The 18,045-nt window shown below is 39.6% G+C and overlaps 1 protein-coding gene across 1 annotated transcript; it reads left to right on the top strand.

Moving 5' to 3' along the window:
• Positions 1–1,052: 1,052 nt before the first annotated feature.
• sem1 (SEM1 26S proteasome subunit) lies at positions 1,053–3,662 on the top strand. The gene is made up of 3 exons (XM_074686949.1): positions 1,053–1,231; positions 1,717–1,810; positions 3,466–3,662. Exons 1-3 carry the CDS (start codon positions 1,156–1,158, stop codon positions 3,506–3,508), a joined length of 213 nt encoding a protein of 70 aa, XP_074543050.1. The 5' UTR covers positions 1,053–1,155; the 3' UTR covers positions 3,509–3,662.
• The last annotated feature ends 14,383 nt before the right edge of the window (positions 3,663–18,045 follow it).

Here is an 18,045-nt window from a genome sequence, read left to right as displayed (position 1 = left end):
TGTGAGTCTGCGAGGGAGAGAAACAGACCGGGAGAAATTCAGAGCGGCTGAGAGAAAGAGTTTTCTGTTGTCCCAAATATTTGTGAGTTTTCTGTCGGCTTTACTTCCCATTGCGACTCTGACTGTTATTAAAAACAACCTTGGCTGAAAACATGGGATCAAGCTTCGTACACTTCAGGCTACAAATGCAGGTTTGAACAATTATAAAGTCTTAATACAAAACATATGACAGGCAGAAAACAAACACATGTGTCTGTAGAAGCCAGGGGGATTAGTGAGGAAGTTAAATCCATTTAATAGTATTTCTTTGGTCAAGGTGCCATTCCTAGTTAAACAATGACACAGCAAAACTGTGACGTAAGTCCAAACTACTCTGATTTATGCATGCTTCATTTACCCCTGAAAGCTCTGGCTAATTACAAGAAATATTAACCTACAATTAATCAGCCAAAAGATACCTTATCACATCAATAACAATTACCCACTTAGCTATGAATAACTCTCAGAACAACTGAACACAATTCATGGAGGTATGTCTAACCACACAATTTCTTCTTTTAGGCTGAACCCAGCACACGTTGCTGTATGTGTACATGAAATGTAGGCTTTGTAGACTTTACTCAATGATGGTCCTTTAAAACTAAAACGTGATTCATTTATTTTGCCACCATATTGTATAAAAGCAAGTAGCATATCCATGAAGTTAGTTTGGTTAAGGAGCCACTCAAACATACGGTTAATTTAAATAAAAGTTACATTTTGAAACCTGCCAGATCTCACTACTTTATGGATTCATGTCTAAAGTAAACTGAGAGAAGGCTTCATTTTTTTTTTTTGATCACCACTGACCTGTCTCCACGCTTGCTCTGGATTTTTCTTCATGAACAAGCTGTGGGGTATGTTTTTTCCGTGTCACTGCAGTGTAAGAACCCCCGCGTCAGAGCACAAATGTTTGTCAAAGAGTAAGTCATCTAATTCACTACATTTCAGGTGTTTTACAAACAGAAATTCCTTACTTCTGTATCAACGTTGAAGATGGTGACGCCTGCGCAGTGAGCGCAATTCGTACCCGTATGAAGTGCTCGGGCGTCCCATAGAACCTGCGCGTGAGAGTCCGTTGATGACCAAACAGCAATACTGCGGCTAACTGCTAACATGTCAGACAAGAAACAGACCGTGGACCTCGGTTTACTGGAGGAGGACGATGAGTTTGAAGAATTCCCGGCAGAAGGTAAATAACATAAAAAACGTGAAGTGCTGTTTCTTAATTTTCTTTTAGTTTCGCTGTCAGTTGTTTCGTTTTTCTCTGTAATGGGCCCAGTGACAGTGACTCAGCTAGCCTAGCCTTTTAGCAATGACATTCGTTAGCATTTCGATTATAACCCGCCAGCTTTTCTACCTCATATCACATAGCTGATCGATTAGAAATGCTCAATGTCAGTTGCTGTCACTTTAAGTGTTTCTATGTCCTTGTACGCTCTCGCTTACTGTATTTTTTTCAGTTGTGTATTTAGCTTTTGAATGCTCGCACCGGTAGCTTGACTTGTATGCTAGCAACAGAGCTAATCTGATAGCATAATAGGTGAAGATGATTGAGGGTTCACACGAAAGTATGAAAAGTGTTTTTCTCATCGGCTATTTACGTTTTATTAGAGCGATCAGGACAAAGTTACTGATAAGGGAGATTATTATAACATTCTACTTTTACATTGGCAGACTGGACAGGACTGGATGAAGACGAAGATGCTCATGTTTGGGAAGACAACTGGGATGACGACAACGTAGAGGATGATTTCTCTAACCAGCTGAGGTAATCTCAACCTTTAACCGACTTTTCTACTCTGGGCTTCCAGCTTGCCTTGTACAAAACATCAAACATTTAACATTATAGCGTGGTGTTCATTGATTAACAAGCTCTAATGCTAATTAATTCAGTTATGGTGTGTACTACATTTGATGCAGTACTTCCACGCCCAATCCTTTTTAACTAATTGACAAAGGTTTTTACTTCCTGCTCATAAAGTAGACAGAACAATAAATTGCACATTTTCAATTCTCAGTAATGGAATGATAAGGTTATATTATTCAAAACAGTTCCACATTTGTGTGATAACCTTTCACAGATTCATGGGCTGATAAAGGTTTCAAATTTCTGCTTTCAACTGTAAAATCGCAAAGTCAAAGGGACATGTTTGGACTTTCTTGATGCTTTGTTAAAATAGAGTTGACATTTTGACAGCACAAGTTGCAAGTGAATTGTGTAAAATGTTAAGCACCAGAGTTAGATCAGAGATTAAGCTTACTACAGTATTCCTGCACGCAGTACTAGGGTATTTTATTGTATCATGTGGGGGTCAGTTGTGATCTGTTGACACCTTTAGAACAGTAGCATCAAGCTCCTTTGAAAAACTTTTAGCTTTGGTTACTTGTAGGTGATTGCTCTGGACAAATATTTCTATGCTGATCTTTGTGTATACATGTGAAAGTAGTTTTATCTAACAAAAGATAACTGTCTTTATTGAAAATGTCTAACGTATAACCCACAATAAATTTTTGGCGTAGAAACAATATTATTATTGTTTTTAAATTCTTTAAATGTCCTTGTCTGATACTTACCAAGAGTTGCTCTTCATGAAAAAGATATGGGGGTTAAGAAATTATTCTTTTCTGCCCTCAGATTAATTGATGGCGACAAAGTGGTGAACAAAACTGCATTTAAAGAGATTAAGACTCAAAGGTTAAAGGATGAAGACAAAAAGCTAGACATTGAAACTTTAATTTGCCCCCTAAATTTGTCCACCTAGCTATCGATTATTGTTATTGCTGTAAGGAACAATGTCTTATGCATTGCATATTTAAACTCACATGATTCAGGTTCACTTTCTGCATGTTTCTCTCATTTTACTTGTCTTTATCATGTTATTTCAAATTGCTGAAATCACTCATGTTTAATCATTAAGTTTCTCTTTAGTAGCTAAGGTTCCCATTATGTATTATGTATCACTTGAGTCAAAAAACAAGTCAAACATTTCTAACTGTGTTTCTCTTGTGATAGAATCAAGTATAACAGAAATAGTTTTGGTTCTTTTTTTTACCCTTCAGGAGTTTTCAGTCTTACCAAGTTCATTTATTGAATAATCAATAACTGTCGGCAGATAAGTGGCTGTTCTGTTTTTATTTGAGTACACTTAAGACAGTAATATGCTATTGTTTTATTTTGGCCAATTATGATAGCCTTGCTATTAAGTTGTTGCTATAAGATATCATTATTGTTAAAGGGCACAGCTGCCATATATGTAATCATCAAATCCATAGCTGCACACATTATGCAATATTTATATATTCTTTCACTCCCATCTCTTAATGGTTCTCACAATCAATAGCAGAGGGTACTTATGCCTCAACCACCCACCTGCAATCATCTCTGCTGACTCGATCTTTCTATTTTCTTTTTCCTCCCTGCAGAGGCGAGCTGGAAAAACATGGCTACAAGATGGAGACGTCGTAACAGCTGACAAGGCCTCCCAGTAGTGGATGACAGTGGATATGGACATTTATATTGAAATATCACCGGCCGACCACACACCACCTGGAGATTTTTGAGGATGCTGATTTGTTCTTGTTTTTTTGTAAGAAATATTGATGAAAGTAAAGCATTTGGAGAAAACAGTTCTCTTGAGAGTTCTTGCTGCTATTGCTGACTTACGTTACAATTCCTCAGTCACAGTACAGACATTTGTAAAAAAGAACTTTCCAGTTTTTTATGTACTACAATGATTTTTGTTTTTGTTTACTCTTTTATTTTTCCATTGACAGTTTATGACTATCAAGCCTCACAAATTCTGATGATTATTTCCTAAGTAATATTACAAACATTTCCAAAGCAAAATAGATACCTGCCTTAGTAGCACTATGTACAGTACAGTCAATAGTTGAAGTTAACTTTTGTTTCAGTGGTGATTACTAGAAATCTACCCCATGTTTTTTGATTTTCGAGCATTTTTTTGTGATTATATATTCTTACATACATAACAGTTGTTTTAGGATTATGCCGATGCACACCAAACAAGCCAAACACATCAACCTGTCATGGATAGCTTGTGCAGTTACTCTGCAGAATCTATCTCATATGTTTTATCATCTTGAACAGGTAACTAAAGATTAAATGTGAAATTTGTTTGCTACAAAGGGAAATGTATATGTAAGAAATGGAGTGAGCGAAACACTGTGCAAGAACACATAATGTGAACAAGTGTGTTTGTAGTGCATGCCTTGCACATACAGAGGCAGTTACTCTGCACAGTGCTGTATAACAGCCCCCTTCCCTCTCAGCCCCACAGCGCAGGGCCGAGTCCCTGAAGGAGAGATTATCCACTGCCATGTTTGTCAGAGGCAGGGAGGGGGTCTCAGCAGGGGGCCTCCCAGCCGGCCTTGCCTGGGCCTGCCCCTACTGCCAGCCAGGCCCTTCTCTTCCGCTTGGCACAGCGGGGACTCTCATACTGAACCAGAGGCCAATTTATCCCCGCCACACTCCCCCGGCAAAATGATTTCTCTCAGTGTTTTGTCGACTCTCAGTCCCAGGGTCCTAATGAGGTGAAATGGATGCCAGTAAGACCGAGGCAGCAAGAGCAGCTTTCATCCTGAAAACTACATCCATCCTCTGGCTCCAGAAAGACCAGGTAACATTATTAGATGAAATTAAATACTGGTACAATGTAAAGTATTTATGCCTGTGATTCATTTTGTACAACCCGACATTATATAAACTTGGTTTATAATTTCATTACCAACAGTGATTATGAGCTGAAAATCCTCATTCATGTGACAGGTGTGCAGACACTGTTAATATTATCATTTGTGACACTAATTTCTGCCTATAGAGGGCTTAAAAAGGCTTGACACTAAAATATATCTGCACTACAGCACAGAAACAAAATAGAAATCAGAAAAATTATTTGGTGTTGATTATCCACGTGTCAGATAATATTGCACACACACACACACAGAGCTACTGAACTTTAAAATTATGTCAACCACTGAGCTTTTATTCATGTTTTTATATAACCAACGTATCAAAAATAATGTATTAAAAAATAATTTAAGAAAAATAACAACACATGGTCTTATTAAGTTCGTGACAGGTAATATTCAGCCTTTGAAATCATTCAGAAAACATCATCGAACCTATTCCAAACAAAGTGTGACAGCACAAACACCATCCATAAGAGCACCGACTTTCCTTGACCTGTGCACATTACTTTACATTGAACTAGTAGTGTTCTGTTTTCATGACATCACTTCCTGCTTCTTAAAGGCACAACAAAAGTGTTATGTGTCAAATTAGGAGACCTGTTTTGACATTAAATCTCTATAAAAGTTTACAACTGAAAAAAAAAAACCATTAAAGACTAATTGTTGTTAGTTCTGTTAAACATTAATACAGTCTGGCTCAATAGATTTAAAATGTCTTAGGATAGAGATTGTGGCATTTGATCATTTCTGCTACATCTACAGCAATCTGCTTGTGGGTGGTCATTCCTACTGGCTTTTCATTGTTTCTCCTTAGCGCTGATTTTCCGGCATTATTTACGAGTTTATATTTGGAAAGTGTTACACAGATTTTGGCACCAAAGGATGGAAAAGGTGTAAGTGGAAATCTGCTCGTTCAGGTCAAGCGTTTAAACCTTGGCAACTGACAGTATGCTGACAACCATCTGACAGTTCTCCTTGTCTTCTGGGATAATACAAATCCCTGTTTACTACCAGTTATTATCCCAATCAGCTGCATATCACAGCCCAGCAGCTCTCCTGAGTGCACAGCCTGTATTGTGATTGAAAGACAATGCTCCAGCTGCTGCTGATATGCATGTCAATAAAGAAAATAAATATTTTGTTGGCAAGTACGGTAGGAAATGGAGCAAGGTCACATGTTTATCAAGTGAACTCAAAAGAGCTCTATACATATGTTCAAATCTGTTTATGCCCTTGAAACTGAGGGCCCTGTGTCTGATGATTATTCTAAGGGTTGGGGAGTCAGTGAAGTGAGAAAATCGGTAAGTGAGAGCAACAGAGGAGGACCCGTGACCATTTTGTTTGTGCTGAGAGCATGAGATTGGTCCCTTGTGTTTGGCGCCATGAGGGCCTCAATGGGCCCTCAATATTCAACCTCAAACAGATCGCAGGGCTTTTCAGCGTCTTGGCAGTTGACGTTCTTTGATCCCATTTAATCCAGACTTAAACTGGTGCGAGCACTTTTGTCGTCCCTTTGTGACCCACATGATTCACCTTGACATGTATGAGCAGGCTCACTCAGGATGATATTGACTGACATAGAGAAACCTGGATAACAATCTGAGGAGTGTGTATTTTGACATTGTTGGAAGGTTGTGTCTAACAGGGTATTTTCCTGTCTTAGCTAGAAGTGGTAAAATAAAGTCTTTCAGAAGAAATCTGAGCCATGTTTCTCTCCCAGATTGTATTCTGTGTCCATCAGTGTGGCAACTATGGATAGTTTGAAACTGATACGTTAGTTTCTTGAATCTTCAATAGTATTTTTCTTATTTGCAAATCATTTCCCCCTTTGCCCACGCAGTCCAGAGACCACATGACTTCGAGCAAGAGAGCAGCCTCTGGTGCTGTGGCGAGAACTATTTCATAACACTTCATGTTGGGAGATGGCAGATCCATTGTTCTCAAGGCCCACAGGCCTGTGGGCGAGAGTCCCTGCCGTGTCTGCTTTGAGGAAACTTACCAGCCTCCCGGGCTATATTTTCCTCTCTTTTCTGCAGACACTGAAAGCTACTGTGACCATCTCGCCTTTCTTTTTCCGCCACTGCAGGCCCTGCTCCTCTCCGCTTCTCCACCCCTTCACCACTGAGTCGGGGAGAAGATGAAGCTGTCGCTGCACAGCTAGGAAGCATGCAGCTGCTACTATAATAGCCCTAATTGCACGTTTCTTTTGTTGAGCTGAAATTAGCGGCGGGGCTACAACACTACGACTAAAACCCCCCAAAAACCTCCAAGGAAAGATGGAGGGGAGAGAGTAAAAATAAAAGACACTCGGGGTGTGCTCACCAGTGAGACTGCCAACCCACTGTCGAATGGCCCACACCTGCACGCTTGCACCCCTGCTAAAGTAAACACAGATAATAAGGTATAATTACTTTAGAAAATAATAACGAGGAGCACCCCTTCAGACCCCCTACTCCTGGTGACAAAGGGCTGCCTGTTTATTGTAGGGGGTGAGGCAGCCTCAAAGGACACTGGCGAATGCCCTATCAAAAGACCTGAGGGTCCCTTATAGGAAAGCCATCAGAGTCGAGGAGCACTGAGGCTTACAAGTCGCTTTTACCATAACTACCTCAATTAACTAGTATGGATTGACCACAGGCTCCTTTTTCACTCCCATTCATTCTCATCAAAATGATCCTGTGTTGTCTGAATTATTTATCCCCTTTCAATGGTATCTGAACAAATTCAGAATATGAAAAATTAAAACTATGCCAGTCACAACATTTTTAAAGTAATTGTATATGGATTATAATGAACAACTAAAGAGTGCAGAGAAAGCATGTATTTTAATGAGCTGTGTCATGCTAATACAAAAAGTACGGGAATAGGAGTTATGATGAATTTCTATTGCACCAAATAGATATTTGGTGCAATAGGATATTGCATTAAAACAAATAATTGAAGACTTCTTATAATTTTACGCAGCATATCTCAACTGAAATGTTCACATAGATAAAACAGAGGGAGCAAGTCATGTTACGAAAAAGGTGTACTCGTACTTCTGTGAAACTGCCAAGCAGAGTATGTATAGCCCAGCTCTTTCACAATAGAATACAATAAAATATACAAACCTTTCCAAACTTTGAGCATAGGAAAGCAGAGCGGCCTTTTATATATTAAAAATAAGCACAAGTTGACGCTACCATCACTTTGTTCTCGAGAAAACCAAACAAGTCCCAACTTTGACTCCACAGTGAGCATTTAACACTTGCATTTGACCTGAAACATCATACTCCTGGTGGAGGGAAACATAAATAAGAGGGAATATTTTCCCCTGTATTACTAACAGATACAATATCTTGGTTATATTTCATGCCTTGCTCTAAAACTTGCTGCTTTTTCAAAAGTCATCAGAGCTCAGCCGTACACGAGGATAAACTCATCCAAGCATATGAACATGACACTGGATAGTGCAGACGGTGTGGGATCACGCCATGGCCTCCCTGTCACTTAAACCTGTCTGGATTTTAACCCGATCTGACAAGTTGGCACACAGAAAGAAACAGATGGGTATGTTTCAGTTTAACGCCATCCCTGGTGGTTGAATCACTATGAAAACAGAAGACTTTGGTTTGATGTCAGGATGGATTATGAAGGCCTTGTTTCAGCCATGCAGTTTATGACATGATCCGTCTTGCAGGTCTTGGACAGAAATGTATGGAGGCAGAAAGTAGAGCTCAGCAATCTGAACTGCCAGACAAGACCAAAACAACATGGTCAGGATTAAGAAAAGACTAGAATCTGACTTGCAAAATTATGATACCACAAAAATTTGTATTCGTAAATAGGATTTAAATTATGATGGATAATTTATCAACTTTCTAATCTTTTTTTTTTTTTTTTAAATCACAGCTGCTGTAGCTCTTGTTTTTTTTTCTTCTGGCCTCTTAAAGGCATCTGATAAATATGTAAACATCCAAACAAAACCAATGCTCATTTACTAAACCGATGAACACCCAAACCAGTAATGAAATGCTGATTGTGTACAAACTGCATCTACTGTAACTAACAAGCAAAGCTAAAGCAGAAAGTTTCAAAATTGTTTAAATTTTTCTTAACACAAGTCGAGTCCTTTAGTTTTATCAGCAAAGGGAATGTAAGAGCAGCTGTACCCAAGGATTTAATGTAAAGTGAGTCAGCACTATATGTGAGTCATCCTCATGCCATCATTAAATGTGCAATTGAGTCAAATGGCCCAAAGTGAACGGCTGCGTGTTTCTAGCTGTGACGTCTGTGGTAACAATACCTCCTGCTGCGTTTCCTTCCCTTTCGCCCATGATACCCGGTAATTAAGAGAGTTTATTCTTTTTTTTAGTCCCAGTTTTACCCCCCAAAACTCCCAATATTTGAACACATGGCATCAGCCATCCACCTGTCCTGCTGCACTTAAAAGCATTGGACAGTGAAGGAAGACAAATTAACTGGGGAGAGACCATTTAGACGCCAGAGAGGCTTTTTCCACCAGAGCAATAAAGCACACTTGATGTTATTATCATCTCTGCCGAATTATCAGGCCTCTGATAATTGTAATTAATCAATCATCAGACTCACTCATGCACTTCAGTGAAACCCTGTATCACTGTAGATCAACCTGAGCAGTGTTGACCTATGAGAAATCAATGTGCAGTCAGGATTTAAAGCAAAGCCTGGGGCTTCTTCATATGGATCAAGTAATTAGAGCATGGTTAATTGCATGTCACAGTATCTGCATCAAGAATGTACAAACAATTGCAGGAAAAAGTCCATTAAAGACCTTTGACATTCACCATAATCACATGGTGGCCATTATGCATAGGTTGAAAAACCTAATGCTTTAACACTGCTGTACCTCTGTGCCTTTTCTAAGAGACAATTCGTTATTATTCATTCAGACATGATTCAAATGGAAACGAATTGACTGAATGCTATTAATGATAAACTTTTAGCATTAAACCAACTCTTGGCTTTACTCCTTTAGCTGCCACTAATGCTGCAGCTCCTTTTCCTGGGGTCCACATATAGGTATACAGTATAAACACCATACCAGTTCTACATAAAAAACAACAGGCAACAAAGTTTAAAATATAGAAAAAGTCCCTTCAAGGTTGCGTACCAACCTCTTGTCTACATTTAGGTATCCTTGGTTATCAAGTGGTTTGTATAAAACAACATTTCCCCATAGAACTACAAATTCATTGGATGCCAGCATTAAACCTATCTTTGGGGTTTTATATCCAAAGGTAATGTCACTGTAGGTCTAGAATTTGCTCTTTGCTATCAAACCAAACTGATTGAAGAACTTGATGGGTTGACTGAACTCTAGCATTGGGAAACAGCTTGCCTACATTAAGCAACAAACATTATGAATTACAAGCTGCCTGTTAGCATGTGCATTCAGCACATGACAGTTTTAGAGTGTTTGCTGGGAGTTGATAGAATACGCACAATTTTCTGACTGTTACAGCTAAACCATCCCACAGCTTGAGATTTATCAAGCAACACTATTAAGCAGTTGGTCAGTTGTTAAGTGTGGCATTAACTACAGCACAATGGTGTGCACAGAGGGAGGCGAAGGGGGAAGTTGCCCTGCCTTGTGACCCAGATGTTGAAAAATGAGCGCTAAAGTGTCCTATTGAGAGCCAGAATGTGCATCAAAGTGCAGTCTCGGAAGCCAAAATGCGTGCTAAAGGGCCAGCTTCTGGGCCAAAACGTGCACTGAAGTGCCCCACTGGCTGGCGAAACACACTAAACTGCTCCCTTACCTGGTTAAAATGCCTCTCTTGGGAGCTTAAAAGTGCTAAAGCACACTCTTGGGAGTCTTAAATGTGTTATAAGGTAAACTCAGAAAAATGCGAAGCTTAGAGCCCTTTTCAGTGGCGTGAACGCGTTGGATGTGCCTTTTCTTTTTGCCCCTGCCCTTTAAAAAGTCTGTGCATGCCACTGACCGCCCCTTAGAAAAACATGATGCTACCAATTCATTTGGCCAAAATGTACCCCTAGCTTAAAATTTATTCTGTATTATGTTATTGAACAACTTTTAAGGAAATGAATGCCACTGTTAAACATTCTCTTGCATATCAGTAGCATTTATCATTTTTCAAGCTAATTCTAAGGGGCTGTGGGGAGTTTGAAAGTGATCTTGAAAAAGTTTCCCATCTAGATATACGCCTAATTGTAATCCACACTTTAAAATGAGATTATCAGCGCCAATATAATGCTACTTCTAAGTTTTCCAATGGAAATGAGCAGGACTGGATCGATTTATGGCGCATCTAGGTCTCTATGACAACACCACGCTGGCTGACCAAGTTAAGCAGTGAGAAGAGACATCTGTTTTTTTTTTCTCTGTGAAAAGCGATTTCTGTGATTAATTTTGAAGTGATGGTGGACACTGGTCCCTGTGACACTGGTGAAAAAGGACAGAGGAGCAGAAGAAAGATAAATAAGAGAGTGATACAGCCCAAGATAAAGGCTCAAAAGGTTCAACTGTTTGTGATAATGTTCATTCCAACCCACAGTCAGTAGTTATTCTGCAGTGGTCTTTTCAAACTTGAGAGTCTATCAACAAAATGAAGAGTGAGGTTATGTTAGCTCTGATTGGTAGATGAATGACAGGACATAACCAGGATTTACTGATGTTACACATCACAGCACTGTGCCGTCAGTAGTGCTACATATGGACGGATACTAAACCACTGTACGAACTGACAGTTTGCTTGTTGTCACGTTAGCCTACAGATACGTCGTAGCATTGGGCTGCTAGTAGCGCTACATTTAGCTGGCTACTGACGTACGGAACAAACTCAGAAAGTGTATGTTGTCACGCTTCAAACAACAGCGCTATGTATCTACAATAATAAATACCTTACCTCGTGGAGGTAAAAAAGTCTTGAAAAAAGAAAATTTGTTCCAAAACAAACACACGCCTGGTCAAAAGCCACAGCTATACAGTGTGCGTAAGACTCTGAGCCAGAAGGTGGCAAGGCAGCCCAATTAAACAGATCCTCCTCATAGCATGTTTAACTGTTAGCTAGGATTGCACGGTATAAGTCAGAAAGCCAACAGGTAGGCTACTTTTATTTTTTAAGTATTCTGTCTTATTATCAAGACCCATTATCAAAGAGCTGTAGAAATGAATGACATATGTAAGATGTTAGGAAAACAGCTAGCCTACCTGAAAGTTCAACTAGTTCAGGTTAACTACAATGCTAGCTAGCTAGGAATTTATTCTGCCTGATGCTATCAGGCCCTGATGTTAGCTAATGGTAGATAAATACTACTGTTAGGTAACATCTTTCCACCAATTTACTTTACAGTCAGTAATAGTAACAGGTACAAACTAGCTAGCTACCTTTCATATATGTTTTCAAAGATAATGGCTCCCACATAAGCCGTCAGTTATGCTGAGTTTCTTTGAATATGTACCTGATGTCAATGTGGATTTCTTAATGTAGCACACCATGAAGTTTCTTTACAGTACAGTACAGTGACATGTCAGTGTACCTATGTTTAGCAGTGTTTAAGTAACCTAATGCTGAGTGTTACACCAAAGCAAAATGGTCATTGTTAGATATGTTGTATTGTACAATCTCATACAAGGGAACATAAAATTTTGGAGGACAAATCACACCCACAATTCTCATCGATCTTATTTACCACAGTCAACAAAAAACCCACTGCTCCACTGTGTGGCCAGCTGTAAAACAATAGCACATGTTTCAAAAGAGAGTTCAGTGACAGACAATCTCATAAAGAGGGACATAACATTCTCTCCTTCCCTCTTTTACTGTCTTTTCCTTTCATCACTCTCCCTCCAAGTCATCCAAAACACACACGCACGCACACACATATGCCTGGTAAGGCTGAGTGGGAGGCCTTGGCCCAGCCACAGTCAACTGGTCCCAGTCCCAACAAGGAAACAATTAATCATGTGTGAGCGGCTGTCTGAGTGTCTGCTCTCTGGACAACAACAACACTCAGCCATTTATCTCGCCTCAAGGCAGGACAGACGGCCAGCACACCACGCAGGCATGCACTTTGTCATCCTCTCTCTTTCTCTCTCACACACACAAATACACACACTCACAGATGTGGAAGGAGTGCAAAAATGAACACTCCCAAATTCTCTAAGATCTGCATGACAGTTTGCACTCACTCAAGGTGTAAATACACATGCGTGGAAAACACATTAATGCAAACACACGGACACTTTAAACTGCAGATGTGAACAAATTTGGCAATGCACATTCCCACACACACACACACACACACACACACACACACACACACACACACACACACACACACACACACACACACACACACACACACACACACACAGGTGCTTGCTGTTTTGTCATTCTAATCAGATAGATGTCAGCACTTCCTAATGGTCATGCTGACAAATACAGGAGCTACAAGTTGCTGCCTCACTTCAGATTTCCTACATCAAAGACGGGCTGAAACAACTCAACTTTCTTTCATAAGTCATTTGAGAGTGATGTTTGTTACTTTGGCTGCCTTTGATATTTCAAACTCTGTTTGCTGCTCATTACGTACAAACAGAAAAAAGGGACTGGCATATTTTTCTTGCACTCTTCTGAGATGATGGAGCAAAGTTGAGTTGACAGTCATTTCATTTCAGGAAATGTAGTCCTCTCTAATTTAACTCTTGGTCTTCTGACATGGCAGAGTAGGTTAGGAGTGAGGTAAAACAGGCGAGACTTAGTGGAATGAAAAAGGAAATTCGTCGTTGATTCCTTGTTGCTGCATCTGCCTCAGACAGGGGGTGGTTTGTGAGTGTTGGTGTGTGCTCACGTGTGGTTGAGTGTGTACTCACATAACCTGTTGGTTTCATAAAGTACCTATGTACGCTGGTGAATTGGTGTAGTCGCACGCGCATCTGTGTGTTTGTTAGTGCACGTCTACTTGGTAAAAGAAGAAAAAAAACCCTAAACCTCAAGTGGTGCAAACAAAGAGGCCGGTGTGTGTTTCAGGATGGGGCATCTGGATGGCATCAGGGGAGCCTGGCAGATTGGTGGTGACACAGGTTACTCCTAAAGGTCCCTGGTGAGAAACACATTGGTGTAGTCTGCAAAATCAGTTTTGAAGCCCAGCTGCATAAAAGGAGTCATGAGTGAATCTGCATTCAATTTTTATTTTTATAGCGCCAGCACTCTTATATTACACCACCTAGCTCTGGTTGGAGATTGATTGCACTGAGATTGGTCTACCTGTGCAGGTAGAACAAAAGACTTCAATACAAGACAATTTAAGATATGTTTGCCATCATACATACAAACGATCATTACTGTGATTTGTTCAACAAAAAGCAGTCATCAGTGCTATTCATGAAATTATTTTCAGCGGCAGATTACGCCATGTGCATTGAATTGAAAGAATCATATTTTATGCACCAATATGATACCAAACAAGCATATTATCTCAATGTGATGGTAAACATTTTGTCGCTGGGAATTTATGCAGACACAAATTTTAATTGACAGGATTTTGACCTCATATCAATCGCAAAAGTATACGTCCTGGAGTTATCTTTGGCCTTGACCACACATAGCCGGGTATTTTAAAAAATGAATATCCCCACCTCATACATTTTTAAACATACTTTTATCCATATGCACAGGGCAAATCTGCCGGTGAAGCGAGGTGAAGCCCCGTTTTTCAGCTGTGATGTTTGAGAACCAAAAAGTTTGTCCACATGAAACCACGACACCAGAGTTTTCCAAAATCTTCACTTTGGCCGGGGTTTTCAGAAATCATTGTTTTCAGTGGCGTAGATCTGCGGTTTTGAGTGGACGACAGGCCTAGACGTGTAAAAATATTTGTCAAATACCCAACTACTTGTGGACATGGCCTTAGATAGCATGAAAATTATAAAAAGAAGGAAAAAGCCTGACTCAAACAAAACCACCTAAGGCCTCATATGAAGTCTTGCTATTAACACATTGAATCTCGAGTCTTTGATAATTTTTTTTAAATAGATGGAAAATGTTTTATGAAGTGATTTTTCCTTCTTTTTTTTAAACAAATCCATCCAATTTTTCAGTCAACAATCCAAGATAACTATCCTTCAGTTGTTTGCTGTTTAGTTTGACGTTTGATCCCTTCGCCTTTCTCCCATGAAAGATTTCTGTCTTTGAGTGACCACAAAAGCCTGGGTGAGGGTGTCCTCTTTAGATCCAAACTCTCTTCTGTGCTCTTAAATAATACACTTTGCAGACAACATGATCAATTGAGTCATTTTTGAGCTATTTTTGCTTCTCTACAATATTTGTCCAAAAATGCAAGCCTCATAAAAACGATTTGTTATGCCAACGGCTATGCTGTCATCAGGCTTTCATTGGTTTTCTTATTGTTCAGATGACGTAAACCATGACCAGAGTGACAGCTTGAGGGATGAATCCACGTGTATAAAATAAATCCTTCTAAAACACATAATCATGTTGCATTCTTTAACCCTTTTTGCTAGCTTGAACTTTAATTAAGTAATTTAGACAAATGTGACCATCACTCTTCTTCTCTCTGTCCAGGTGGCAGCTTGACAGGAAGGGGAACAGGAAAAGACTTAAAGATTTGCCGCTGCTCCCATTCTCCTTCAAAGACAAATGCTTCTCTGATCATTTCCCACAATTCTCCTTGCACGGAGGCCTCTGTGATAAGTGGTTATGAGAAAGTGCAGGAATCTGACAGATAACTGCCTCAACCAGGGAAAAAGAAGGAAAAAAAGAGGTAAGCCTCCTCTTTTTTTGTCCCCACCACGTTCTCTCGCCTTCTTTCCCTCCAGCCTGGTCGCTCTGCGTTTGCGGGAAGCATCTGGGTTCATTTATCCCCAAAACCAGGCAGGCTGCAGGACCTCTGTGCCCTCTCAGGTTGCAGGGTCTGAGCGTGCTTCGGTGTGGGTCCTTGTTGTGGAAGAGAGGCTCGAGCCCGCCTGCTAGCCTGTCTGGACCATCTCAAAGTTCCCATCCACCTCTTTCAATGCTTTGCTTGGCCCCCCGGCCCAGCCCAGATGCCCTGAAGCATGGTTAGTGTTGTGCTTCATCTGAGCTGAAAGATGTTAAACAGATTCATCCAGAAGCTACAGTGAAGACAGGCCGCCTTGAGGTATAGAGGAGTTTCACAGCACCTGGAAAAGAGGGACAGGTTTGCAGCGGATGCTCAGCCGGTGCTTCACATAAATGAGTGTGGATAGAAGAGGGGTAAAAATGTCTTCCAGATACCCATAGTTTACTTACATGAATACAACTTTTGCAAATTATACACTACTCCTAACACCAAACACATTTATCTTAAAAGGAATCACAAAACAATTTCATTCCATATCTCAGCTTTCCACCTTCCCAACATTCATGTGAGAGCTTTTCACACATTTTGTTTTTTCAAAAGATGGTAAATAATGTGAAATGATTCAAGTCACGGTTTACGTGTTACTCATTCCTCATCCAAATCAGACAGAAGTTAAGTCCCACAGACATATGCTTTTTTTTTTCTTTTAACCTATATACTTTTTCATCAGTACAGATGATAATCAAGAGCCCTTATTTCACAAGGATCTCTGCTACAGTAAAATATGCATGTGCTGTCAGTCACCCCGTTAGGTTTTGATAATGTTAACTCACATCCCTCACATATTTATGGATGCACACGTCAACATTTGCATAATGAGACAAGCGGATGTACACTGCATCCGCAATGTGTGCGCAGGAAATGCGCTACCATGTCTCAGGGCTGCAGGTGGAAATGACTGAGAGGTCCATTCAGCTTAACTGTTTGGTGTAATCCGCAGTTTGCTCTGTGCCAAACGTCAGTCCAGGTTATCAGGCTGCACGGCTGAATGGAAGCAGAGTAAGTCTGTCTGGTTACTTAAAGTCATTGAGAAGTTATTCCAACACCCAGTTATTATGGTGTAAACAAAGGCCGGCCTGTCACACGCTATTACAGATATGGTGTTTACAAGAATGCCACTTTAATGCACTGCATGTTTTGTATGATGATTAAGGATAGTGTTTGACAACCGGCTGATTGGAGGAATGGAAGTAGATTATAGGAGGCAGTTTTTTGTTGTTGTTTGTTCAATGGACTTCAGAGACCATGCAAACAGAGTGAATCTCATTATTCTGTTAGGGGGCTCCCTATATGAGTGATAAAGAAAGGACCTCACAGTTTCTGTATATTGGCAGATATGTTTTCAATAAGGAAAAGGAGACAAAAAAGCAGCATGAAATATGGAAAGAGCATTTGATTTGATTTGATTTGATTTATTAAGGATCCCCATTAGCTGGTGCCGTAGCAACCAGCTAGTCTTCTTGGGGTCCACATGAAAATAAACATACAATGATTATACAGTTTTAGATGCAAAATGAATACAAATCACATCATACAATGTGCAACGAATAAAACACATACATTTGAAAAAACAATAACAGCATTAAAGATGACGGAAACATACAGTAAATTACAGTGTTAAGTAAACCTTAAGAGTTCTTTTAAAAGATGATTTGCTAAGAATACAGAGGGTTTGGGGCAGGTTATTCCACAAAGTCAGTGATCTAAAATGAAAGATCTCATTAATGCATTGTTTTTGTTTTTTGTGTGGTAGTAGTAGTAAGCAGTTCTTATTTTAAGATTTGATTCTTTTTGAACTATTTACAAAGGCTTCTTTGTGGTTTCAAGACATTTTTGAGTTAGATAAAATTCCAACTTTGGCAAAAGCAAAGTTTTCATTTGTTAATACTCAATATGTTTTCAGCTTTGAATTTTTTTTTAATTCTGTGAAAAAGGGCAAATATTTTGGTTCTTACCTCAAACATACTTAATTATAGGGATCAGTGAAGTGGTTAAAATTGTGTAAGAATATAGCCAGGTTTGTTCACGTAATTGGAAATCTAGTGTTAGAATTTGCTCACATGGTAAATATATATCAAACCAACTCCCTAATTAATCTAATCCCAATCTATCCATCCATTGATATGAGCAATAAGGTCATAAGAAAGCACACTTAACTTGCTGCTGGAAGGTGACTCTTCATCATGAAATTCATGAAAACAGCTTAGCAACTATATGTTATTGCAAACTTATCATTGGCACTAATTCCAAAGCTTACATCATTTATATATATCAAGATAATGGCAGAGTGCCGCTCCACCTGCTCACCCTGCTGCTATTCTAATTCACACCTTTCCACATTTTCCCCCTCATTACCCAATTTCCAACTAAATTCTTTAAAATATGGACACAAAATACTTAAGATGATTT

The sequence above is a fragment of the Halichoeres trimaculatus genome, unplaced genomic scaffold (assembly GCF_033239565.1).
Source record: "Halichoeres trimaculatus isolate MK-OKI-2021-1 unplaced genomic scaffold, fHalTri1.1 fHalTri1_scaffold_14, whole genome shotgun sequence".
NCBI classification, from domain to species: domain Eukaryota; kingdom Metazoa; phylum Chordata; class Actinopteri; order Labriformes; family Labridae; genus Halichoeres; species Halichoeres trimaculatus.
The sequence above is the reverse complement of the archived record's forward strand: the minus strand, read 5'-3'. Positions and strand labels throughout refer to the sequence as shown.

Coding starts and splice junctions, on each gene's coding strand:
- sem1 (XM_074686949.1), top strand. CDS start 1,156: ATGTCAGACAAGAAACAGACCGTGGACCTCGGTTTACTGGAGGAGGAC. Junction 1,232..1,716: donor TGAAGAATTCCCGGCAGAAG/GTAAATAACATA, acceptor TTACATTGGCAG/ACTGGACAGGACTGGATGAA. Junction 1,811..3,465: donor GATTTCTCTAACCAGCTGAG/GTAATCTCAACC, acceptor TCCTCCCTGCAG/AGGCGAGCTGGAAAAACATG.